Below are 27159 nucleotides of genomic sequence, written 5' to 3' on the forward strand. Positions count from 1 at the left end.
GTATATACCTAGTCACTCCCCTTCCCCCATATATAGCCATCGAGCCCATGTCCTCTTGTATATAGGTAGCCAGCCCCCTGCCCTCAGTATATAGCCAGCAGCTCTTAACCCCAATATATAGCCAGCCAGCCCCTGTCACCAGTATAAAGCCAGCAGCCCCCTGGCCCGAGTATACAGCCAGCAGCCCCTGCTCCCAGTATATAGCCAGCAGCTCCCTGGCCCCAGTATATAGCCAACCAGCCCCTGTCCCAAGTATAAAGCCAGCAGCCCCTTGGCCCAAGTATTCAGCCAGCAGCCCCTGCCCCTAGTATATAGCCAGCAGCTCCCTGGCCCAGGATTATAGCCAGCAGCCCCATGGCCCCATTATATAGCCTGCCAGAATCCTGCCCTGAGGTATGCCCAGCCTATAAGAAAAAAAATAAGTGTACTCACCTTTCCGTCACCCACTGTGGGTCCTCTTATTGCTTCGGCAATTCTCCGATTCCGTGTCCCTAAATGGTGCCGTCGTACGCACCATGACGTTGGCCGCTTGCTGACATCATAGTGTGTGCAACGGCAACGTGCAGGTAAACGGAGCCGGAGCATCGCTTAAGAATGAAGAGGACCTGTGGGGGGCCTCAGAAAGGTTAGTACAGTGTTTGGTTTTTTTCTTATAGGCTGGGCATACCTCGGGGCAGTATAAGCCGAGTTAGGGTTTTTAGCTCATATTTTGTGCATTAAAACTCAGCATATATTTGAGTATATATGGTAATACATTCATATATGAAATGGATTTTTATAACAATAAAATGCATGGAAACCTTTAAATAGAAAAAGAGAGTGTGTTTCTATCTTACTTCTTAATATATTCCATAATATAGCTTTTGTATCAAATTGATATTCAACAAATGAAACTATTTCACTCATTTTCATACTGATGACTTCTGTATCATTATTTAGTGCTTATGTTTTGATTCTACTCTGATTGGGTACTATCCTTGGAATTTATAGATATTTGGAAGCAATCCAGGTCTGTGTACCTCTTTTGCATTTGTGGCAATATTCTTAAGGCACCAAATTGAAAACATTTTACAGTAAAAATAACCCATTTAGAAATGCAGTCCAACCTGTGGGCTACATGTTCTAAATGATCTATAGTTTCATTTATTTCAATGACTTCTCTTTCTTGGCTCATGAGGCCTTATGACTTCCTGTTGGGATCCAGTCAGAATCAGAAGTTAAACTGATATTACACACTGAATCTTGTCCCATTATTCTGAATCTTGTCTCGCCAAACCATGTGTCAACCAGTGTTTTTATTTTCCTCTCTAACATGCAGTTTGTACTGTATTTGAAACATATCATTTTCGATTTACTATGTTGGCGATGCATTTTTTATAACAAAGTTTTATAAATATAACATTAGCTTTTAATATACATAAGTATATAATAAATAACAAAGGGTTAAATCTTTAGTTTACCAAGACAACAGCAGCAGCAGGTCCAACAAAGGCATATAGAAGGCCTCCTTCAAGTGACAGCCAGCAGCTAAAAATTAAATGATAAATGAGATTGATGAAGCAGATTATAAAACTATATGTTGTTGAAGATTCTTTGACCATATACTGTATGTATGCAGCTAAGCATGAATTCTAGATTTTTTTGCAAACATCTCAGCTGCATAAATATCAGGAATTAAGATTCAATCCAGCTCTATGCAAAGAAATGTATCCCACCTAAACCAATGCACATTAATATTTTTACTGCTTTATGATACTTTAGATGGAAACTACGCATTATAGTACAGTGGTAACATTTTACAATTAGTGATCTACTCAGAGACATAAGAAATATGACCACCCTCCATCCTTTTTGGAAGATGTTTTATGTGATTAATGAGCACTTCTATTGAGCAGAATCCCTCTCTAGCTCTCCTGAGGATGCCATAAATAGCCTAATTCCAACCATGATCCATTATCTGCTACGTTGCTGTTAATATTGGCTTCATTAATCCATTAGATATGTTTTGTTTAGAAAGTTAAGTATCGTTAATATAGCTTTCTATCCTGTGCAGATACTCGTCGGGAAACATGGTTTAGTTAATGTTCTAAACACTGTACTGCATATTTTTTTTTAAATAACATGTCACTTAATATACAGTTGTCTGACTACAGTTTGTTTGCTGTCTGTAAACATGGAGACATACATAAAGGAAAAAATAGCATAAGATATTTTTAATCAGCATATTCCTTTAATATTTTAAACACATATTTTATCTTCAATTAAAATACAAACATCAGGAAATATTCAATAAGTAACTTACTAGTGTGGTGTTCCATATCCCTTTGCTTTTGTGAAACCCATTGATATAGCCACAACTAATGCTGGTAACCCTAAAAGCAATAACAATGTACCATTATTGAGAAATATAATTAAAGACCAACAGATTTAAATTTCTGCAATAAGTAGAAGCATACTATCTGACAATTAACTGAAATATTACAAACTTCCCACAGATGTTCATATTTTATCTTTAGTTTGATTGAGGGCCCACATTGCTCAGAGCACAAAATTCCACACGGGTCTAACCGCGGCTAACATCATAGCTGCCGGCGCCCACCATCAGGACGCCGGCACAAGTTTTTTATTTTCTCGTTAAACCATTACTGACTCTCCTGATGATCCCTGAATAAGGGGGAAACACGTTGAGAGCTACTTTGAACAGGAGAAAATTGATGCAAGGCAAAACCTAGCTGAAGCATCTATAGTTTTAGTGAGACCCTAGACCAGTGATATATAGTGGTGTGTTATCCCGTCTCATACTACTGCACGGGTGACCACTGCATCAAGGTCTTATACACCTCAATATCTCGTATGGTCCTCCTATGTGATACACAACTTGGCGTTGTCAGTGATATGCCTAGCGCTTTTCAATGCTGACATAGCCATCTATGTGTTCCCGTGTGGAATTTTGTGCTGGGTCTCTAAGGGTGAAATGTATTCACACATGGTGACAACTCACTGATATCTGTTAATTGTTTCCTTTCCCCATATGTTTTTTAAATACGAAATATAACAATAAGTATTAAAAGGAGGAAATGGGTGGACACATAGGGCCACATGTTTTTTCTGTTGTTTTTGAACCTTTTCATACCAGCACACCTTTTTTGCACTATTTTTGTGATTAAACACCAAACTAGCCGAGCAGTAAAAATAACCAGGTTTTGATGTTTTGCTGCGCCTAATGATATTCATTACTTGCGACCTTTCATTCAGGCGCAAAAGCGGAAGCAAAAACAATCCAGCCCGAAGGTGGCATTAACTGAGAAGTAACACTGAGCCCCTGTGCAGAGCAGCTCATCCCCAGCAGCAAAGCTCGGCCAGACACTAGTACAGACATTACATACGCAGCCTGCAGACCCTTAGAGTTCATCACCTTCTATTTACAAAGTATTCTGCAAAATCCTCAGCTCAGAACAGCACAGGAGACAAGTTTGCAGAATTTTGCAGATAGTACAGACAAGTGTCCCCCGTGTTGCAGGATGACCACACTGGTGACTGAGGAGGATACTGGCCAATATAACAGGGGGACAGCAGAATATCAGCACTGGGGGATCCCCTCTAGGAGAAGCCACTGCTGATGAGGTCACTGGGTGCAGGGTGTCACACACCTGGGTGCTGCTCTGAGGGTTATTCTCATTCTGGGATGTGGGAGAGAAGCAGAGAGGAGTTTGTAGGAGAATCACATGTAAGTCCCCGAATCTAACATTGCGCCTAAACTGCTCCAAAATTGCAAATAAACTGTGTTAAAGTAAAGTGATTAATAAGAGGCAGGAACTTAACTTATCATAGATGGTTGTAGCAACAGTGCGCCATAATTTAGGTGCAACTCCTACACTTAGGCGTACAAAAGTGATACATCTGGCCCATAATGTATAGTTAGCAAATTACTTTGTAATAGCTTATCTCAAAATTCTGTTTTTTTTTTGGAAAATCTGCTTAACATGTGAAACACAAATCTGGAGATGTCCAATTAAGAAGACATATGCCCCATATATAGGCATTGCTGCATGATTCATACCCAAATTTAAAGATATAGCATTTATTATGTTAACCACTGTCCAGGTAAATTAATAATGTGGCATAATTATGCTAGTTATATTAGGTAAATTGCATGACATGATATTTTATCACCATTACAATGTCCTTCAAACTGTATTATTGGTGTGTTGCAATTTTCCATGCAACCAATGCTGCATCTGAATTGCAATGTATGTTCTAGCCGGAATAATTTCAAAAGTAAATATTAAACAAATAATGGAGTTACACAGCAACATTGAATGTTATGGCAATATACAATTGATAGATAATTAGAAGTACTCAAGATTTTATAGAACTTATTAGATGTATTGAAGACAACAATTGTTAATGGAGGTGTCCAGAGTTTGAGAAATATGGCAGCTTTTTACAAAATCAGCACATATTCACAGCTGTATATAAATAAATGGAGCTTACTGTAGCTTTAGAACCCCAGAATATCCATGGTCATGGGTGGAGCTGTTTTCGTAAGAAAGCAACCTTATTTTTCAAGAACAACCCCATTAAGATCAACCAGAAATGGTACAAAAAATAGCAGTTTACCCCAAGTCTTTAACAAGCAAACATGTAAACATTTTCAAGATCAACCTAAAATATTATTTTATTTTGGAGCAGATAAATACAAAAATACATTTTCCACTTAAATAAATGGCTATGATGATTGTTAGAATTGTGTAGAAAGACCTGAAACGGATAAATGCCCGTTAGCTTATTTGAGGCAATCAGTGTGTGATTGGCCTTTCCATATTGTTGAATATTGGATTATTCCATGAATGATATTGTAAATTGTTCTGCATGCATTTGAATTAGTTACAAATGCATTTTTAATCATGATCTAGCCGCACAATGCATTGTATTAAATGATATATGAGAAGTGCCGATGTGGTCATCTATTTGCCACAAATGAATTATTTATTGTGCAGTATATTTTTCAAATGCTGTTAGATTTCAGCAGTGGATAAATTAAATAGGGGTTGCTAGGTTACAACAGTTATCTTTTTTTGTCACAGAGAATAAAATGTAAACTAGACTTGCAGATATGCTGTCATTTTCTTTTCCCTAGGATGTGTTTTTTCATTATGGCATGGGAACCCATTACATAAATGTCATTATTGCTCTACATTACATTTTTGTGTTTTCTTTTAATTATGTATTTAATTATGCATGTTTTACACAGTTTATGCATTTTTTGCTCTATGTTTCATGGAGACAGATTGAAAGGAAAGGCATATTGACCTTGGGCCATGTTTTAGCAGAAAATCTACAAAATATATTTGAGCTCTCTATGAAATAATCAATATAATCAGCAGGTCAAAATGATATTGTGGTTCCCTATTATGTGGAGAAACATGCTTTTTTTTCTATGTGTTTGAAAGCACTAGACGAAGAAAAATAGAGAAACATAGGAGGTATGACGGTTAAAACGAACAATTTAGCATCTGTAAACTTGGAATTAATAAAAAAAATACAATATATTAATAAATTCCGCATCCAACACCAGGCTGTTTAACAATGTTAACCATATATCAAATATATATAAACACCATAAATAGACACCACATAATTATATTATCCAATTTAGAATGAATGTGTCTGTAGGCATAGCATAAACTTTTAAGCATACAAGTGTACAGACATAAGAAATAAAAATGCACCCTCTTTGAATTGTATGGTCTTACGTATCAGGCTAATATAGGTAAATACAATGTCACATGAACAGCACACACAATTTCATAATTCATTCGCCAAAAATAAAAACAGAATACAAAAGCCATGAGTAAAAATGAACTACACCTATCAATCAATAGCTTATAGAATCACCTTGAAGCCCACTGTTTTAGGAAATGTTGCTACATAGATTTTTTGTAGTTTTTTAGCATCCATGTATGTAGAGTTTCTTTAAAGTTTTCCCACTAGGCCATTGCAATACCATTATTCTTCTTTCTCTTAGCTAGTCAATTAAATATTGACACCTTAAGAACATTTTCCTGTTGCATGAGAAAAGCTCTAGCTATTGGATGAATGGTCTCAAATTTGACTCTTGCCCTATAAGTCCTGTTTTTTTCTGAATGCCACTTTTCCAAAATGTGGACATGGAGGGGTAGGCCACAAGGTGGTCCTCGATGTAGAGTCTTCGGCCTGTCATATTGATTATAGTCTGTGCCGAAGTTGCAGAATGGCTTAAATCTATGGCAGATCTACCCTGGCCATGAGTACTAAGACAAATTTAACAATTGGCTGGAACTTATTATTAAATTCTGCATGCTGTGCGCAGCAGGGGAAATAAAAGACTGGTGGAAGAAGTGTCCAAATAAATTCCGCCAATAATGATGGTATGAGATCCTTGCTCTGATATACTATGTTTGGGTTTTGCCAAAGGTGGCATTTTGATTTACTGCAAAATATCTTAAATTAAGTCTTGGCTCTAATAGGACATTATTGCTGAAGTGTTGTTTTTTTTTTTCAAATGCATCTTTGCAGAGCTATACTCATTTGAGAAAATCTGAGGTTTTCTATTGGAAACCCTTCCAAACAAGCCATACAGAAGATGTTTAACTATTTTCGAACTATACTTTTATTAACTTAAAACAATTAGAATGCTATTTAAGGACAGTAGTATTTCACTTTCTGACCATGGGTAGAATTACTAGGATCTCCATTCCTAGTCTTGAATGTATTTTATTTGAAATAAAACTTCTGAATGTTCTATTTTTTGCTTTAATAGACATGGCCACATTTTCTGATAGAACTATAGAATTCAAATAGGATATACTTGTTTTTTCTCATGACAGTACACTTGGCATTAGTAGCCAGCACTATAAACTTTATTGTATCCTTACAATAAACCTTACAATGGCCTATTGGCTTTGGGCTTCACCATACAATTTAAAATTGAATTATTTTCCAGTACACATGAGACACAAAATGAAAAAAGTATTCAGTTACTTTTCAGTGACTTAAAACATACCCCATCCGAGGCACAGAAACCGTTTCCTTATAACCCTTGTTCTAATTTTTCCAGTGACGGCCATGTATGATTGCCAAGCTTCCGTCAAAACCCAGCAGAAGGATGCTAGGAAGAAAAAGTGCAGGAAGGCTGTGGTCATGGTACAAATACCCTAAAGAAGAAAAGGATGAAAAATTAGGATTATGAACAAACACATGTTTTCTTTATATTTACAATGTACCTTTAAAGGGAACCTGTCAGCAGAATTTGACCTAACAAACTACTACCAGTATTTTGTCAGGCACTTTCCAGATTCCAGATGTTTATTTTATGACCCTCTATGGTGACATCATCAGAAAATCAACTTTGAAGTGAGGTGTAAATTGGTTGTACAGAGTCAAGGAGGTGGAGATTTTAGCATTGAAGTCAAGCTCTCAATTCCTCAGAAAGCCCCTTCACTGCAATTGGTGGTCCTGCATCCAGAGACATCACTAACCAGATCTCTTGAAGTTTGATTCATGATGTCAATCACAGTTAAGGAAGCAATCAGAGTTGACTTCAATGTCAAACTCTTTGCCTCCTTGATTTTATACAACCACTTTACTTCTCATATCAAAGTAGATTTTCTGAATGATGCCACCACTATGGGCCATGAAAGAAACAAAAACTAGAAGCTGCTTGACAATATACTGATAGTGGTTTATTAGGCCAGTTGCTTTTGACAGGTTCCCTTTAAATAACCGTTTAAATAAATTAAACCGTTTAAAGGAAAATTCTTATTTAGTTTTTTGTCCAAAAGATGCTACTGTTTTTACAAAAAAGGCTTTACTGTTAACAAGAAAAGCAATAGAATTGTTTCCTTATGTACTGTAGGAGTTCGACATTACTGATAATACACGATACTGCACACTCTGTGGGTATGTAAAGTTGACGACAACTACATACAATATTCCAGAACCTAAAAATGTTTCCTGAAGCTTAAACGGTTTTCATAAATAAAATAAATTATGATGAAATAAATTACATCTATAATTATTATTCTTGCACATTCTGTAGAGTCATCGATGGAATTTAGAAACACTTCCGAGATCCTATTATTCAAACACAAAGCAATATTTTTCTAGAGTGCATGCACCCTAGAGATTCTTGGTGTCATTGAAGATTGCTATTGTTCTGTGGTTATACATATGGCACATTACAGAAGTATGTACCCTTAAAGAAGTGTTACAGGTTCACAATGTTGATATATATATATATATATATATATATATATATATATATATATATATATATATATATTAGAGAGAGAGCATTTTGCTCATTTGTTTGAAAAGGCTATGAAAAGGAATAAATATGACTTAACAAGTTAAGCTTTATGGACTCTTCAAACAGCTGATGGTGAGAGTTGATCCCCAACAATCTGACATTTATGTCTTAATTTGTATATGAGCCAAACACATTGTTATCCTCAAAAATTTTTGTAAAGCATAACTTCTATGAAAGAATATTGTACCTCATAGATGAATTAAATGGCGATACATAGACTTCCTGTAAGTTTGTTACATAGGCAACATTATTTTTAATGTGAGTTGAACCAACAAACATTACAAATAAATATTGAAATTTTAATAAAAATCAGATCACATGTTGGAGCCTAACTTATATCTTCAGTTTATTTGCAATACCATGCAAATTCAAAGGCAAGAATACATCTTTAGTTGCATTACAAAGCTACATACGATATGCAGTAAATGTGTGATTTTGCTGAGTCATATAGTAACATGATTACGTATATAAGCAAGGACTTTATATGTCCGTGTTGTTCTAGAAAAGCAAATCTCTTGCGTAGTTAGCTGACTTTGACATTGCAATGTGTTATCACTGTGAGAGACTTGGTAATGATATTCCAAATCTATGACTGCAGCTGCCTATGCTTAATGATGTTGGCACTTTTCTACATTTCTCACTTTCATTTGTAATAAGCTTCTCTATTCTTAGTTGCTAATCAGAATTCCTGAATCATCGACTATAGAACTTTAAACTTTTTCTAGATCAGAAGTCAAACATTTTTAATTTGTATAGATACATATTATGTTAAAAGGTGTTTTTTTCTTGACTTTATTGACATAACAGTAAAGAGGATGTGCAGGGACAGAATAAAAATTTAGAGTTGGCCTGAATATATAGAGTAAACTGTTATCTTCAGATATCTACTGACATGTCCCTCAGACATGTCAGAAATTGTTATGCTAGAAGTTTGCTCCCTGAGACTTCCGCTTATCAGATAATTCAGTGGCGACCTACATGTACGAAAATTAGTCTACAATCCACAAAGGATCACAAAGAAAATTTTTTAGGATACTAAGGAGTTAATTTAACAGAATAAAGAATCTTTTTAAAAATATTGATAAAGTTATTCGGCTCTGAAAAGCAAAAAGAAGCTTGTAGTGAAACATATGTTGTCCTGAGAGGTCTATGATTTTAGTTTAAGGGGTTCTTCATTTATTTGGTAAAATCTTCTATATGGCTGTATACTTAGCATGTTAACATCTAATTCCTTTTTACTTACACTTATTGTACAATCTTAGGGTGTTTTCACCCGGCAGCCTATGGTTCCCGGTGACGGTTTTGTGAGCACCCGGTGTGTCACCGCACTGTCACCAAGTCGGGTGGCGTGGATGCTCATCTGGCTATTGAGGGAGGAGATGGTAGGCGTGAGTGCTCTTCACCCCTCCTCCCTCAATAGGCAGATGAGCATCCACGCAGCCCGACTTGGTTTTCACCCAGCAGCCTATGGTTCGCGGTGACGGTTTTATGAACACCCCGTCTGTCACCACACTGTCACCAAGTCGGGCGGCGTGGATGCTCATTTACCTACTGAGGGTGGAGTGGTGAAGAGCGCTCATCCCTACCATCTCCTCCTCCTAGCCCTGAGCTTAACCGGGATCCAGTCTGGACAAATACATGGCCATGGGAATTTACCCTTAGACATACTAATAAGGTGTATATGCTTAGGAATTTTGTAGTTGTAGTTTATTCTCTTAGATTTTATGGATGGGTGAGTTATAGTTTACAGCTGAAACACAATAACCATGATATGCACCAAATCTATATATCTATATCCATCAAATCATAACTCATATTCTACATAGGGAACCTATAGCCTCATATTTATCTGTCTGACTTCTCAAGTTAACCAAAATCTCCTACACATCAAATGAGAAAAAAAATGAATTAATCACAATTTGATCATGTAGACTGTATATTTACATTATCAAACAATGGTATTACATACCAAAATGAGACAACAATTATTGCAGCATTTTTTGGTGCCAATTAGGACTAGTTAAAAATTAACAAATGTTAAAAGACTTAGTTTTTTTCTTAGTTTAATTTAGAGTTAAAGTTCCAAAAAGAGAGACATTTTTGAAGGGAGAAAAGACCCCCTGTACTGGGTCTGATCAAACCCATCAGCCCTGATGAACTCTTTCAGACTGGTGATCACATGTTAACTGGGTCTATAGAGTCTATTTTGAGTCTAGTATTCACTACATAGTATTCCTTCTACACCAAAAGATGTCTCTGCAGACGTGGCACCCACATCGCCTGCTGTCAAAAGACTGTCAAAAGGATTGAGTTGAACAGGCTGGAACACCTCTTTAAATGACACTAATAAGTCCAGTGTATTTATTGTGAAAATTTGCATTTTTCATATTCTACTATTAACATTGTATGTGTTGAAACTGTAAAAGATTTTGTTTGCTTGGGTTTCTGCACTGGTCTTGTCTGCAGTCTACATCACAATGTTATTTCATGCACTGTTTTCAAGGGCATTTAGCAGGAGCAAGCTGAATATTTGTTTCGACATCTGGTGGTATGACTAACATTTACAGCTTCCCACGACCACCAGGAAATCATTATCAGAAACACTGATTAGAAAGGTAAATGATGTCACAGATGGAAGGTTCTAAGAAAAGCTTGTGGCTATGTTTGTTTCTATGAGTCACAATGCAGATATTACAAAACTTAGCTTTGCATAAACTGTAACAAACACTGTGGTGGACTAAAGTTATCACATTGCATTTATTGTATAATAAATCACAGCCATATGATTCATTATCCTGACAATGGCAGCGAATAAGAACAGTAATCTTCTTAAAGCCATACTCATTCACCAAGTCAGTGTCCTTGTTTCCTTCTATAATGTTGAGTTACCATAGCTCATTATCGTAAAAGGGTGGTGTCAGCACAAACACTGATCCGATTGATGACAAATGATTTTTCATATAAACAACAATTGTAGGAGATAGGCACAACAAAAGTAAGGATGTATACGTATCAAAAGACAATACTATAGAACAAAAGAAAGAAGATAAAGGTGATAATAAGACAAAAAAATTCATATTTCAAAAATGTATTAAATGCACAATAGGTACAAACATGAATCATAGGACAATGGTTTTTCAAGGTCACTGGAGAGTGTACCCCTGTGATCATCCCTCAAACAGGCAAGCTTATCATGTGGTATCTTTTTATATGGTAAAAAAAATATTACAATATAATTATGGGATGCGTTTTCAAAATTAATGAAAATGAAGAAACAAACTACCAAGTATAAGATATGACCGATCATTGATATGGCTGTTAAACCTCAACAATTGCCATTGTAAAATGGAACTAAATAAGTATATTAGAATCTGTTAAAATATTGAATTGTGCTTTTAACAAGCATTTATCAGGACAGTGGAGCCTCTAGACATATCAAGGGTTTGAATCACACACTTGGGCATCTTGTGCTAGCATATGATAGTTTCCCCAGATACATAGAGATACATATACTCCAATCATACTTTCATGATAACATTCATATGTTATTTTATTAATGTCTTCAAACAATATTAGATGACAAATTAATTCAAGTTCTGTACTAAGAGATTTGACATACATAGGTCTAAAGTTTTTGAAGTATTCTCTAGCACTGGTCTTGTACCACCTTGCTCTTTGGAGTGACAAGTTCCCAATGGGCATGAACAAACAGGAAAGTCAAAGGAACCAGTGTATAAAGAAAGTCAAAGGAAAAAGTGTATACATAATAAAACGTAACTATTAATGTAAAAGGAGATTAAAAAAACACAATCCATGTTAGGGATGATTGGTTTGGCTAGGCATGGTCTTTCTAAGAAACAACATCCCACCAAATTTTACACTAGGCACTATACATTGCATATAGTAATCTTAGGTATGTGTCCATGTATTTAGTGTATTATGGAAGGAGGTAATGGTAATTTGTTGTTTGAAAACTTAAGAAATAAGGGAGGAAAATTCTATATCCTTAGATCACTAATTACATTAATAATAAAACAAATAATACATAGGTGTTGTCTTTGAGGAGTCATATGAACGCAGCCACTGTAAAACAATCTGACAAACTATACTCTTCCAGAAAAGATGCTGTTATATGGCTAAAGGTGATTAGTCATCATGTACCATGTGAGGCAGAGCAACCAGTGCATTATTAGAAGGAATTTTAAAGGTCAAGATTGAAAAAGAAATATGTACAATTATAAATGTACAGAAATGTCCTTGATGCTGGGGAAAGCTTGTCCTTGAATTATGCCAACAGCGGTGATGGTCATTAACCTCTATGCATTTGTGTTATACTGTATAGTTGTTGGTCAAATTTCATTTCAATTTATCCCACCAGATTCTAAAAAATAAGATATTCATCATAAATACTGTATGCTTGAAATCCAAAGGGGATAACAGATCATGTCTGTCATTTGCATTTCAGTATTTAACACATGAATTACTTTAGAAGGATTTGACTGGCTCAATTTTCAAATGCTCTTTAACAGTCCTTTGATATTTTAGTCTATTGCTCACTCATGCTTCAATTGTAACCTGATGTTATGGCTAATCCTTAAATTATGTTACGTTTGCAGAAATATTTAGCTATCATAATGGGTTATTCTAAGAGTATGTCACTATTCCTACCTATAATATCCCCCGAGATCTAATTCCTCCACCTAAAAGTAATCCTGATGCACTATATAGTAAAAAGAGATTGGATCTTGTGGTAAATTAGGAATTTTGAGTTTTTCTATTGTGAGGATCCTACTCATACTGTGGACATTCTCTCTGTTATATTTTCTCACATAGTTTGCATTTTCTTATTGATAATTTTACCCCTCACACCAGTAATACCTGCTGGTCCTCCCTATATAACCTAAAATAATCACATAAGGACTGTTTTACGATCTCCAAATAAGAAGACATGAGCCAACTTCTGAATAGGGTTTTTCAGGTTTCCTATAGGCTGCCATTCAACCATTCTCCTTTTTTTATTGACAGTTCAGTGTCTCTTTATATATAAGTCTGAGCAGACAGGAAGTCCTCTCCCTGTCCACTTCCTGTCCTTACCAGGAATGTTGGTCCTCTCACTGCATGGTGTATTTAGAAGAGAACACTGTGTGGGAAACTGCAGATCTTGTCTCCATTTCAGGCATCTCTGCAATGGACAGGACCAGGTAGTGGTCAGAAAAGCCAATATAGACAAAGACAGAAAAAGTTTGGAGAACGAGTTAACTAGTGGAAGGAGGCAAATTTAACCTGGGGGAGGGGGTGTGAGTAAGGTTTATTGTGCCTGTTCTTTGGGAATTGATTCCTATTCAGATTTCTGATGCACTTTGTTTATTTTAGCCACTAACTGTTATGAATAAATACATGAACAACATAACTCTTATAATGTACATGTCATGATATCAATGCTACCTGGTAATTGGTTTCCAGAATCATTGCACATAAAATACTGCCTGCGCAAATTTATTTAATTGGTGTTGCCTGATTTCAGAGCATGACAAATGCAAGTAGAACACTATAGCCATAACTGGAAGCTGCACTATTTTACAAGACAGTAAGAAGACTTTTATGTAATACTAGACTTATTTCCTCTATACTATATCTAGAGAATCAGCAACTTGTCACATAAACCTGGCCTTTTATTGCTGTATATGGTATCTTCTGCCAGTGAATAAGTTATTAAACCTTAGCTTTAAGTTTTATATCAGAGCCACACTTAATCTTATCTTATTCCAGGTATGTCTCAAGATAAGCTTATTGGTAGTTTCTACTCTACCAACTGGATCAACTGTGTGATCTAAAAAATCCTGTTGTTGTGCCATGTCTCTGAAGTCTGTACATAGAATTGAATGTTAACTGAAGCTGCAATTCTAATACTTTTCTCATACATTTGTCTTTTCAAAATTTTTATGCAAGCAAAATACAATCCATAAAAATGCACTAATGTAAAAAATAGATTCAAAATGTATAAGATAATACAGATTACATAATTGATATGTTGGGTCCCAGATTTTCAGTCGGACAGCAAAAAAAAAAAAGGAATAAAAGCTATGGAAGAGAATTTTAAAACATGTATTAGCATACTATATACCTGTATACTATACAATGTGTATTGTTAAATTTAAAAAAATTATGATGAGCAATATGGCTCCTGCTAGATATTAAGAAAACTGCAAACAGGAATACTACTGTATCCTTCAACAGGGACTTAAAATATTACATTACTATTCCAATGATCCAAAATTCAGCTAATGAAATAATTCAGTAAGGAAAACTTTATTTAACCAGTGTTGACACAACCAACTCTCTTGGTCAATTTAAGATCGTGTAAGTAAACTATAGAGTTCTGCATTATTGTCATGCTGCATGACACATTTTATGGCTGTACAATACTGGGCTTGAAATTGTTCAGAAATTGTCTTACAACTTTTCCCTGATTAATATACAGTAACAATTGCTTCCCTAAGATCATTGTTGACTTTTTTTCCCTTAGTATTGAGTTTAGACACAATTGAGTGATCTAGACCAGCAAACGGCTAATGCTGTGGCTACTGATGATCACCATTCTACTACCTACACTCTTATTTGATTAATGTAAAGTAAAATACAGGCGGTCCCCTACTTAAGGACACTCAACTTACAGACGACCCCTAGTTAAAGATGTACCCCTCTGCCCACTATGACCTCTGGTGAAGCTCTCTGAATGTTACTTTAGTCCCAGACTGCAATGTTCAGCTGTAAGGTGTTTTAATGAAGCTTTAGTGATAATCCTTGGTCCAATTACAGCAAAAAAAATTTTGAGTCACTCAGGCAAAAAAAAATTTTTGTCTGGACCTACAATGATAAAATATACAGTTTCAACTTACATACAAATTCAACTTTATAACAAACCTATGGAATCTATCTTGTATGTAACCTGGGGACTGCCTATAATAGAATGAATAGAAACTGTTATACTGTCCATGAGTTCATTAAAGAAGACCCCATATACACTTAGGCCCGTTCTTCACTTGCGAGTGTGATGCCATGTACTCGCATCACACATGTAGAATGTGCAGCCTGCCTCTCCCTGCCCGAACTCTGCAAACCAGGACTGAACTCAGCATGTCAGTTCAGTCCCGGTTTGACACACACACACACACACCCTAAATGTCGAAATCATTGTATAATCCTATGTGAATATATTCTAATGAGTAAAATAGTAGTATTTTAAAGCAGACCTTTCTCCCAAATGTTAACTCTCACACCAGTAATACCTGCTTGTAAAAGGTTAAAAGTCCTCCCAATAATCACTTAAAATGATCTGCCACTAAGGCACTGTATCTTAATTACAGCCTTTATCTGAATGTGCAAAAGAGTATAGATGAGTCTATTCTCAAGAGTGTGTAGTAAACAACAGATCTTCTCACCACTTCAATTCCCCTGTGATGGAGGCACACATGTGTGCTGAACCTGCATCATTAAGGGGCTCTGGTTATGCTCCCAGAGCCCTTCCGGCTAGATAGAATAATTTAAATAGTCTACTTTAGAAGGAAGCGGGACATGGATAACAAATATAAGAAGTATAAGTGGTTTAGTGATTTTGATGACAGATTTTCTTCATTATCTGACAACCCCTATTTAACTAGCAGCCTCACCTAAATGGTGTTTTGTTCTAAAGTGACTGAAACCCTACAGCAGCAGGTTGTCTAGATGAAGAAGCATGATAAGTTGGTCATTCCAAGTCTTATTTATAGAATACTGCATCTATACAAGATCACAAACTCATTCAAGTCTCCCAAGAAGGCTGGTCACCCTCAAAAGACAAATGCAAGAGAGGACAGCATAATGCAGAGAATCCATTGGTAATCATTTCAATACTGCAGCTGGAATTTCTCTCCACTGAACAGGGTAGGAAATATCTCTTCATATAGTTTCTAACAATTAAGAGCATTTGGTTAAAAGCCTACTTTGCAGTGACCAAACCTCTCATTAGCAGAAAAAATTGAACAGCTAGACTCACCTTTGCTGAGGAGCATGTGTGGACTGAGGAGAAGTGGTTCACAGTTCATTTTAGTGATAAAAGCAAGTTTAATGTATTTGGGTATGCTAGGAAATATTATATTTGTATATATTATATTATATTTGTCAACAAACTGCTGAAAGACTGAACCCAAAGTGTGTAAAGATATCAGTGAAAGAAGGTGGAGGAGGTGTCATGGTTTGTGAAAGGTTTACTGTGGCAGGAGTTAGACCTCTCATACATCAACATGTCAGGGTGAATGCAAGTGAGCACCAGAACCTTTTTCAACAACACATGGTCCCTTCCTTGCATTCATCACACAATTATATAGCAATTATCATGCTGGACAATGCCCCTGTCAAGTAAAACAAGTAAGCAATTCCTTTTATTCCAAAACATTGAAACAATGAAATGGTCAGCCCTCAGTCCTGATCTAAACCCAATAGAAAACCTCTGGAAATTCCTTGGTGACAAAGTTATGGCCAAGAAACCCATAACAGTCACAAAACTGTAGAAGAGACTGGAAGAAGAAATGAACAAAATCCCACCCGAGCAGTGTGACCAGCAATGTCCTGTGGCCGCAGATGTGCTCATGTCATTCAAAGCAAAGGCTTGTGCATGTCCTACTGAATAGTGACCTTCAGAAAAGGTTTCTCTGTGCTACAGTCATTGCTGTTCTCCAATTATGATCATCAAGTTTTTAGAAAAATAAAGGGTTATGGGGAATAAATCTAGCAAATTGTATCCTCTGAGAATGAAATTTAAAATATCCAGTTTCAAATTTGGATAGATATTTACTTGAAGAAGAATAGTTGTCTCTGTAAGGGTATTACTTCTATTCCATCCGATTCTGAAAATATTCTAAAATCTGCTTTAATATACAAAAGTGAAAGCGTCATTGTGTAACAAATGATACAGGTAGAGCGGCCTCCATAAGATTTTTGGAATTCATAAATATCTTTCAATTACAGCATTGCTCTGAGACATTGGAAGCAAACAAGTTAAAATCCACTGAGGAAGGAACATTCTGTAATTGGAATAAATCACAAAATGTTTCAGTGCCTGTGTTCAGATTTTTATCTGTAATTTAATGGCGTGTCAGCTCATGAATGTTATCAGATCATCGCCAGAAAAAGCGGGAAGACTCATTTTAAATGTCAGTTCCCTGAGAAACAAAAGAAGCTTTGCTTGTGCTGTCAGTAAGTTGCATGATCCTTTCACCTATGGGAATAAGTGAATGGAAGTGTTTTGACACAAAAAAACTTGACAAGCATTCATAACTGGATACAAATACCTTAAAACCAAGTATTTTTGGCTAATCCTGGTGACTAGAGAACGACAAAACTAAATTGTCAAAATATAATATTAGCAAATCAAGAAAATGGATTTGCCTTTCAACGTTTGTTAAAGAAATCAATTCAATATAATTTCACAATAAGAAGAGCAAACAGAGTAAAGAGAATGGCACTTAACCCTCTTGTTCTTCAGGTGTCCATTTAATTACAAAACATACTCAAAACTATTGCAGTAAGTACCTCTGTTTGCTTTTGTATGGACTAGGTATGAACTCTTGTAACACTTCATTGAAGAGAGCACCGCAGCAATCTCTTTCCTCCATTTCACAGTAAAAAGGATTTCCTGATGCAGACTTATATTTAGCAGAGTATTGTATAAGTTTAATAGCATACTTCTTCCACCCTTTTTCCAATACATTATTTCACAACATGCTTAAAAAAGGCTTAAAAGGCTTTGCCTTATAAAACAGCCACTAGGTAGCCAAATAGACAAATGAAGGACATCAATTTTTGATGCAATACGGTAAAATAATATAGTCACCAAAAGCTAGTTGACACATATTTGGACAAGGAAAAAGAACAGGAAAGTAAATAACGGTACAACAGTTTTTTCATCTTTATAATTATATTTCATTAGTTGGTTAGACCTTTTTAGTTTCTTTTCTATTCCTGGGGTTTCACTTGAAGCATTTAAGCAGGGAGTGTAGTCTGTGGTTAAGACTCTAAGCAAGCCCTTCACTTGATCCTGAAAGAGGACCTGTCAGGGCAATTTGGCTCATTAAATCATCCACAGGTCTTTATGGACCGGTGGTTTAGTATCCCAAATCCCCTTTTACTAAGTCCCTCCGCACCAGCTAACAAAACATTATAACTAACTAACAGGCTTCAATACACAAGTACCACAACCACGGCGCATGTGCAGTGAAGCCAGGGTGTAGTATGCTGGCTTCACCAGCTGATAGCTCAGGGAGCACTGGACAGAGGTAAGTTTAACCCTTTTTTAATTTAAAAGTGCTTACGGAGGAACTTAGTAAAGGGCAATTTGGCACACTAAACCACCAGTTCATAAGGACCTCTGGGTGGTATAGTATCCCAAATCTTACCCAAACAGTTCCTCTTTAATCTTTCCAGTTCAATTTCTTTCTGCAGGGCACTCCAGGATAATCTCAGACATGTTGCCAAATTATTACAGTAGACAGTAGACTAAAATGAGGTCACTGTCTAGGCAAAGTTTAGAGTTTATAGGTAAGAAGAATGTTGTATCGGTGAGGAGATGAGGAAAACTTGAGGATGTTACAACATTTTCAGGTGGTAGGCAGGCTAGTTAAGATATATAACTACTGAACTATCTTTCAGTATACATTTCATGAAAAAAAAAACAAGGCTGAATGTGAGTGATCTGTAAATAGTATAAATTGTAGATACAGTAATTCCTTGAAAATCACAATACAGACAGTCCCTGGGTTACATACAAGATAGGGTCTGGAGGTTTGTTCTTAAGTTGAATTTGTATGTAAGTCCAAACTGTATACTTTATAATTGAAGTTCTAGACAATTTTTTTTCTTTTGTCCCAGTGAAAATTGGAGTTTCAAAATTTTTGCTGTAATTGGACCAAGGATTATCATTAAAGCTTCATTGCAGACACCTTACAGCTGATTATTGCAGTCTGGGACTATATTAACATCCAGAGAGCTTCACGAGAGGTCACAGTGGGCAGAGGGGTCCTTCTGTAACTATGGGTCGTCTGTAAGTCGGGTGTCCTTAAGTAGGGGACCGCCTGTATACATATACATATGAAAATTCCAAGGTGTAAGATGGATCCCCTGCCTGATTTAAAAGGTGGTACTAAGGACAACCAAGAGTAATAGAAGCAAAGGGAATCATGTACAGAGAGGGATGATTAGGATGCTTACATTTTACAGCTTTTATAACACCAGATCTTCCTCATAACCAAAAGGTGAACATGTTTGCCATCATATCACAATTTTTTATCAGCCCTGAAATGATATTTTGTTTTCAAAATGATGAGCTTCAATTTAAAAAAATGATAAAGTATTTATAATTTCAGATAATAAAGGATTGCCCAGTTTCAGCAAATAAATGTTATTGTTAATAAAATTCAAAGTTATACAATATACTTTCTACATTAGTTCATTAGATTTTCCAGATCCCTGCTTGCTGTAATTCAAAAGTTTCATTGCTATCTTTAGCCAGGGTTAAAACTCTATCCCTGGTCATGTGATGTCACACAGGTGCACATCTCATTAGAATCACAGAAAGTAATTAGTGCTGTGTGACATAATGAGCCCTGCACCTGTGTGACATCACATGACCAGGGACAGATTCTTATCCACTGCTGGCTAGCAATGAAGATTCCACTAGAATGAAAGCAAGCAGAGATCTATAAAAAGACAGCGAATTGATACATAATTTATATTAGAAAACTGTAAGTCTTTTCATTATGCAAACACTGGCATTATTATTTGTTGAAACTGAACAAACCTTTTACTTTTTTCAATTTTTTTTCCACATTTTCCCCTATAAGTCAATCTACACTGTAATTTCCTGGTGTTTGAAGGATATTTCAATATTTAAAAAACAATTATTGAGTTTCATTGTATTAAATGGCAAGAACACATTACGTTTATATCCGGGGTTTTCATTCACTACAAACACTGTGACAACTATTTCCCTACGAAGTAAAACACTACTCTAAGATCAAATAGTTTCACCAGTTCCCATTGTATTATGTGAAATAGCAAATACCTTCCAGATAATTAAAAATAGCAAAAGGTGTTTTCTTACCCTCCGCATGTTAACCTTTCCCTAAGGATAATTGATAATCCAAGTAAATTAAGTAACAGAATAGCAACTACACCATTTTCCAGCCTATTAAACCCCAGCGCCTGGCAGCTATTTCTGAACGTACTTTTTGTTGGTACCTGCCAGCAGCTCACTCCATTAATAGCGGTTACTGTATGCTATGATAATAAAATATAATTTCTATTTTAATTGTTTACAAATTTTGGTAAAGTAAAGGTTGATGTGATTTTATATATAAAATTAAGATTTCGATTTCCCAAATAATGTCTGTATGTACCAGTTATGGTCAGTGAAAATAGGCAACAGAGAATTTTACTAATACATTAGCAAAGTCCCTAAAGATAAAAATAGGCAGCATTATGGATGATATGATATGCTAGATACCGAATGTTGTTTATTTAGTGTGAGGATGAAATAGGGAGCTTCAGGATGCACCTCTGCAAGGGAATATTATACTATACTATTATATACTATGACTATACACTATACTATCTACTATAATAGATGGGGGTATTTGGGACACAGTAATACTTAGCAAGTTTATGATTTTTCTTTTTATTTGTGTTCTATTGAAAACATTTAGGTTTTCTTTAAAATGATTTTTATTTTTGTATACTTTACAATTTTATCAGACCCCGTAGGGTTTTTGTACCTAGTGCCTGATCACTGATACCCTATACTGCAGTACTAAGAGATTGCAGTAAATGGTCAGGTGACCTGCATTGGTCTGCCCTTACAGATCTATTTAAATGACAGGCCTTGGAATCTCACAGAAATTCTTGACAGTCATGGTGATGCCCCCTCTGATGACACCACAGAAGGGTGACCATCAGACCCAAGATGGCAACGTGCATACACCACCAGGATTTAAGTGGCAAAGGTTGCTTCTCCCATAGCGTTTAAGTGGATGACACCCATGATAGTTGGGCATATTTATGCATAATCTGATGAAGAGCTTTTCTGTGCCCAAAACGCGTTATTGGCATGCTTTAAATTTATTCTTTGTATGTTATCTTATTGACCTATTGATCTTATTGACTTATATATGCTGAATAAATTATTTTAGTCAGTTCATTATAACAATAGTTTTTTTTGGAATTTTGCAGTGCCTATCATAGGGTATCTCCTATATGTTTCTCTTATGAACATGATAGGTGCAGACATTAATCACAGGTGTTAGCGATAGGAGTTTGCTGCATAACGCCTGTCATACTATTCTGTCATAGGTCATTAAGTGCTTAACATTTTTCTATTGGTAGATTTTACATAATTTATTTATACAGCATTATTGGGCATTTAATATTTCAAAATTCCCAATCCTTAGTTTCCTCTTCCTAAAGGATTTCCAAACTTCAAACTCATCACTCCAAAATAAAACTACTTACCCATCCTTTGTGTACATTTCCTACACTCAAGTTTTTATAGGCAATGACAGCCTTTTTATTTTTATTATTGTATAGTTATAGTTGATAGATTTGTGGGGGACAAGGATTGACTTTATTCTATCTTTCAAATATCAGAGGTGTGAATAAAATGTCATTTCACTTTTCAGTTTATTGCTTTCCTTTCTTTTTTTTCTTTTTAGTAATGAGGGTTTTATACACATGGCTTTACAATATAATAATCAAACTCGTGTGGCTTGCTATTTTAAACTCTAATTTCGCTTCCACTGCTAATGACAGTTAAAATGTATTTTAGCTGATCACTTTAATGCAAGCTGAAAATATATTTACCATAATTGTGCAAGTAGTACATTACCCTGCACTGTAGGTCAGCAAGCATGTGATTATACTAATTGATAGGCTGAGCTCATTTTAATATATGATCATATGCTTGTAACTCACTGCATACAGAAAACAATGAAAATGTTGTGATACATAATGCAGAATTAGAAAATCATTTGGAATGCATTTTAGTTTCAGTTGTAATATATTTTATTTTTTATTATATTTTTTGTTCTATTACCACTTATCTTAGGAATGACCATCATACTTGACTTCATGTGCCTAAAAGTTTCTGTGATGTGAACATGAGCAATCTAAATCCCATGCCTGACAAGACGACGCTGTTGGAAGTCCAATCTCCAAAATGTCAGCCAAGGCAGTAGAGCCGTTTACTGCTTGCACATTAGCCGTGATATATCCCATCAGAAGCTCTTCAAATTTCCTATAATTCCCAAAGTGCCGTAGTTCTGTAATTTTTGTTTTTAAAAGGTTTTATTTCGGAACAGGATAATACATGTATGTGAATTCACAGCATGGTGTTGGCATGAAGACTGAGCTAAGGAATCGCTCTGTAAACGTGGACCTAGAGCATGTCCATTAATATAATGCTACCTACCCTAAAAAGTGAAAGCTCCTAGATTTTAGCAGCAGACTGCTGTGGCAGTGTATTTTCATTAACCTTCTTAGATAGCAGCATTCTACTATCAAGGACCATTTAACCTAAACTGTCTGCATAGAAGTTTATTGCTGGTAATGGCTGATGACTGTGTTTTATAAGAAGCCCAGGGCATTTGGCAATAGTGGAATAAATGACAATTTCACTTTACAGCTATTTGTTTATCTTTAGTGGAGAAAATAAAATTCATCCCTATAGTTTATATGTCATTCTGTGTAATTACCACAGGATGATGTGTGAGCCATGCATCAATTAAATGAGCCATGTTCTAAAACTTAATTGAATACGTTCAGCATTAAGTTCCATGTTCCATACAAAGAAAATCACATTTACAAACCAGCCAATAGTTTAACCTACTAATAACTAATATATATTATTATGATATTGTGCCAAATTAAATTAGGATTATAAATGTTTAATTTGACTGATTTGTCTGATTCATAACAACATTTTCCTTCACTCTGATCAAACACTCAGTACAATCTTTCTATAATATATTTTGTTAAGCGTCAACAATATTTTGTAGCCAAATAAGATAATCTGCCTGGAAGCAGCCATCTAAGTCTGGGAAAAAGCCTACACATGACTCCTTATTGGGGTTAGCATACCATTTATTTAGATATATGGATTTTTAAATACCAAAACTATTTATTTAGATATATGGGTTTTTAAATTCCAAAACTGAAATAGCATACTCAATCACCAGTGAAGTGCTACAGCAAACTTGCTAACCCTTTAAGCATAAGTCCCATTATACTTTGTTAAGGTCAGGTCATGTGAATCCTGGGCTGCAGGACTCAAGGCTTCCTGTGACATCCTGCTGGCTTCTGGCGGATGGAGGGGGTCATGCAGACATTACTGTCTGCAACCCACCCTCCATCATAACCAGTGGCAGCAGATAAGCATAATATGCTGGCTCTATTAAGGATGCCCACTTATTCTGTTAAAGTTTTCTACAAGTGGCCAACCCCTTAATGGCAAGTCTTATCAGTTGCAATATTTCACCACAAATAAAAATGTATTTAACCATGATCATTTGTGGCGAAATATTTCAAATTATAGCAATTCAATGTATAATTAAAGGGGTTGGCCACTTACAGCAAACTTTAACAGGATAAGTATACAACCCTAATAGGGCCAGCCATATTATACTTATATTGCTGTTTTCCACTGGGAACCATTCAATAACAACCCATTTATTCCTTATTGTACAGAGCAATACAAATAGAGTTCAGTTTTCATATGAATGATGAAAACCACCAAAAGAAACCAAAAAAAGGCTTTTTTCCATTAAATTTGCCAAATTATACAAATTATTCAATATTTAACATCTAACACCACTGCATCTAAGTTGCAACTGAGCAGAGTGGTGTCCAGGATTACAACAGCAAAAAAATTAGGCATGTTGCACACAAGTTACTTTGTTCCGACAAACTCATTTCTGGAGTACAAGACATGAAAAAGCCAGGAATTGCATGGGCAGGAATTGTGACTCCCCCTCCCCCTTCGCATGATCCTGCACATGCTATAGAGGCCGGAACTTCTTAGTATATTGAGCACATTGAGCACACGGGTCGGAGTATCACGAATGGTGCACAATGGCCCAGGTAAATTTTTCCCCATTACATTTATCAGCTGTATTTACAGGTTGGAAAACAGAACAAATGGACTAAACACTGAAAGTCTATTCGGTTCAGCTGCTCTGTATTAGGGCTGGTAACTCCAGCTAGCACTTACAGCTAGCTTTTTCTGACTTGAGCAATTCACCTTAATCTTCTGTAATTCTCCGGATGGGACCCACATTTAATTTCGACAAGAAAAGAAAAAAATATAACTTTTCATCTAACTGATTGTTGAAGATTCAGTACTGATGGTCTGTTGATCTCCAAGGTACCTCTTTACATACATGTTGAAGATGACCACTGCATCCAATCAGTGGACAAAGCTTTCAGTATTATTGCCATCACAATTAAGTACAATCTCAGTAAAATGCCATGTGACTATAGCAATCACTGTAACTGCTGGAGACTATACGTAAATGTCAACTTGGAATAGATGAATAAATGGATATATGAGTACAGGCTCTTTTTTTAATTCTTCATATTTTTGGGGATTTCAAAAATAATGTAGAAACTGGACACCCCTTTATTTAAACAGGACACATTTCCATAAATTATCACGTTGTGACCTCCAAAGTGGATATGCTATTAAATTGTTACTTAATGCCTTAAGCATATTTCTTGTTCATGAAAGTGATTTTAGAAATGTCGAAATTAAACATTTGTTAATTATCTTCAACCAGAAATGATGAAATTCTACTAATATGCTAATCACCAGACATTGAGCTAAATTTAATAATTTCAACTTATAATTATTAAAGTTAGACTTTCTGAATGATATTGAATACTAAGACATATTATTTTATTACTTATTAATATCTGTGTCATACCTTGATAGCACATTACTGAGGGATACATATTAAAATAGTCATCTGGGAGTTCCACGGATTAACCTGGATGCAGGAAATTACTTAAATTTTTGATGCTCCAGTTACTCTCACCTATCTTGGTTGATTTTGTTATAGGCAAACACTGACCCTAGGTAGTAAAGTGAGTGAAAGGCTGTAGGGCCATGTATATGGACTATAATGCAAAGACTTCATGCCCTGTGCCTTCACAGAGATATACAATGCCTTGATTAATACAGAACAGTTATGGGGTTTACATCCCCTAGAACAGTGATGGTGAATATTTTAGAGACTGAGTACCCAAGCTACAATTAAAACCCACTTATTTATTGTATAGTGCTATAAAGTGTAAATGTGGGGCGTCTTAGGCTTTCTTAGACTTCCAGAGTTCTTCAGTCCTGTGTGGTAAACTGTTGTGGTGGGGTGACAACCTGAGTGCCCACAGAGAGGGCTCTGAGTGCCACCCCTGGCACCCGTGCCATAGGTTTGCCACCACTGTGTTAGAGGCATTGTTGTATAGCTCTATACAGGTTCTATACAATGTTAAACAAGCATACAGTTGTTCAATGTCTCAATAACTAGAACATTGTTGTATAGTGCTATGCTAACAGGCTCCATGCTCTGCTATACTTGCTTCTATGTTGGTTGCATAGGTCAGAATTGGGTCTTTTTTCCTCGTCTTGTCATCTTCACACTAGTTTTTTGAAAAGCGGCACAATGAAGTGGGGCACAGGGTGCAGGATCCTGGCCATGTTATGGCAGAAATCTATGCCAGATCGGTACATCTTAGTTATTTTGTCATGTTGTGTTTCGATGCGGGAAGTATGAGCACCACCACACAGTTGCACTGTGTTATTGTATTCCCAAATTGAGTTTGATTAAAGCTACATTCACATCTGTTTTTAAGGATCAGTTACAAAAGCTCAACAAGAAAAGCACAGCACAATTTGCCACTTTGTCCAAGTAAATGCTAGATTTCCTAATGGGAACCGAATGAACCGTACTGTGTTCATATCTCAGTTCTGTTGAATACATAACAGAGTAATATGAATATACAGTATCCTATGAATGCTGTCTTTGAATTGAAACATGATACTAGGATACCTCCTTTGCACGCCTTGACAAGCAACTGTTTGTTGCGACGAGATAGTTGAGTGTCTAATAGGATGTTTTCCAGTTCTTTCTCAATTTATGTTGCATTTTGCCATATGTTACTACAAAGCACAAGTCATTCTAAAAAGCATTGTCTTAAACTAATAACCTTTAAAGGTGCAATGTAATGCAAAGTTAAACTTAGCTAATGTTTTATTTTATTTGTAGATCATGAAAGCATGTATAAAGCTCATTGGCATTGAGAATAGTTATTAAAATTAAAGGCCACTGTCATAAAATTGACGAGTAGGCAAACATTTAGTTTAAACAATAAAATGTTATTGTAAGTATATTCCTCTAATGCAATAAAAAACAAATAATAAAGATCCAAAGGAGATGTCAGTGTTTGTTGTGAAATGACTGGAACATTTACATTACAAATAGCACAGTAGCTCTAGGCTAACAGAATGCCATCCGTCTCTTGGATTTGTTAGAACAAGGGGTAGAACATTATATTTGCTTTTGGAAAGGCTTAAAAGGCAGTGCTGCAAATCTGGTTAGATAGGATGTCATAACTGCTGTACATAATGAAATCACTTGATGATTGTACACTGCTCGGTTTATCCCAATTCAAGCACAAGTTGACTACTTAGAAGACCAGCAAATCACTAACTAATATGCAAAGTAGAGACAAGA

At 35.8% G+C, this 27159-nt stretch overlaps 1 protein-coding gene across 8 annotated transcripts in view; it reads right to left on the reverse strand.

The window, feature by feature from the left end:
• Positions 1–27159, reverse strand: part of ADGRB3 (adhesion G protein-coupled receptor B3) — a 577118-nt gene that overhangs the window by 53608 nt on the left and 496351 nt on the right. For all 8 annotated transcript variants that reach the window (XM_072142190.1, XM_072142192.1, XM_072142193.1 and 5 more), the window contains 3 exons: positions 7046–7196; positions 2303–2372; positions 1461–1527 (listed from right to left, as the gene is read on the reverse strand). In XM_072142190.1, coding sequence (XP_071998291.1) covers positions 1461–1527; positions 2303–2372; positions 7046–7196 — 288 coding nt within the window. The remainder of the gene's footprint in view (positions 1–1460; positions 1528–2302; positions 2373–7045; positions 7197–27159) is intronic.

Source organism: Engystomops pustulosus, chromosome 3 (genome assembly GCF_040894005.1).
Source record: "Engystomops pustulosus chromosome 3, aEngPut4.maternal, whole genome shotgun sequence".
In the NCBI taxonomy this organism is placed as follows: Eukaryota; Metazoa; Chordata; class Amphibia; order Anura; family Leptodactylidae; genus Engystomops; species Engystomops pustulosus.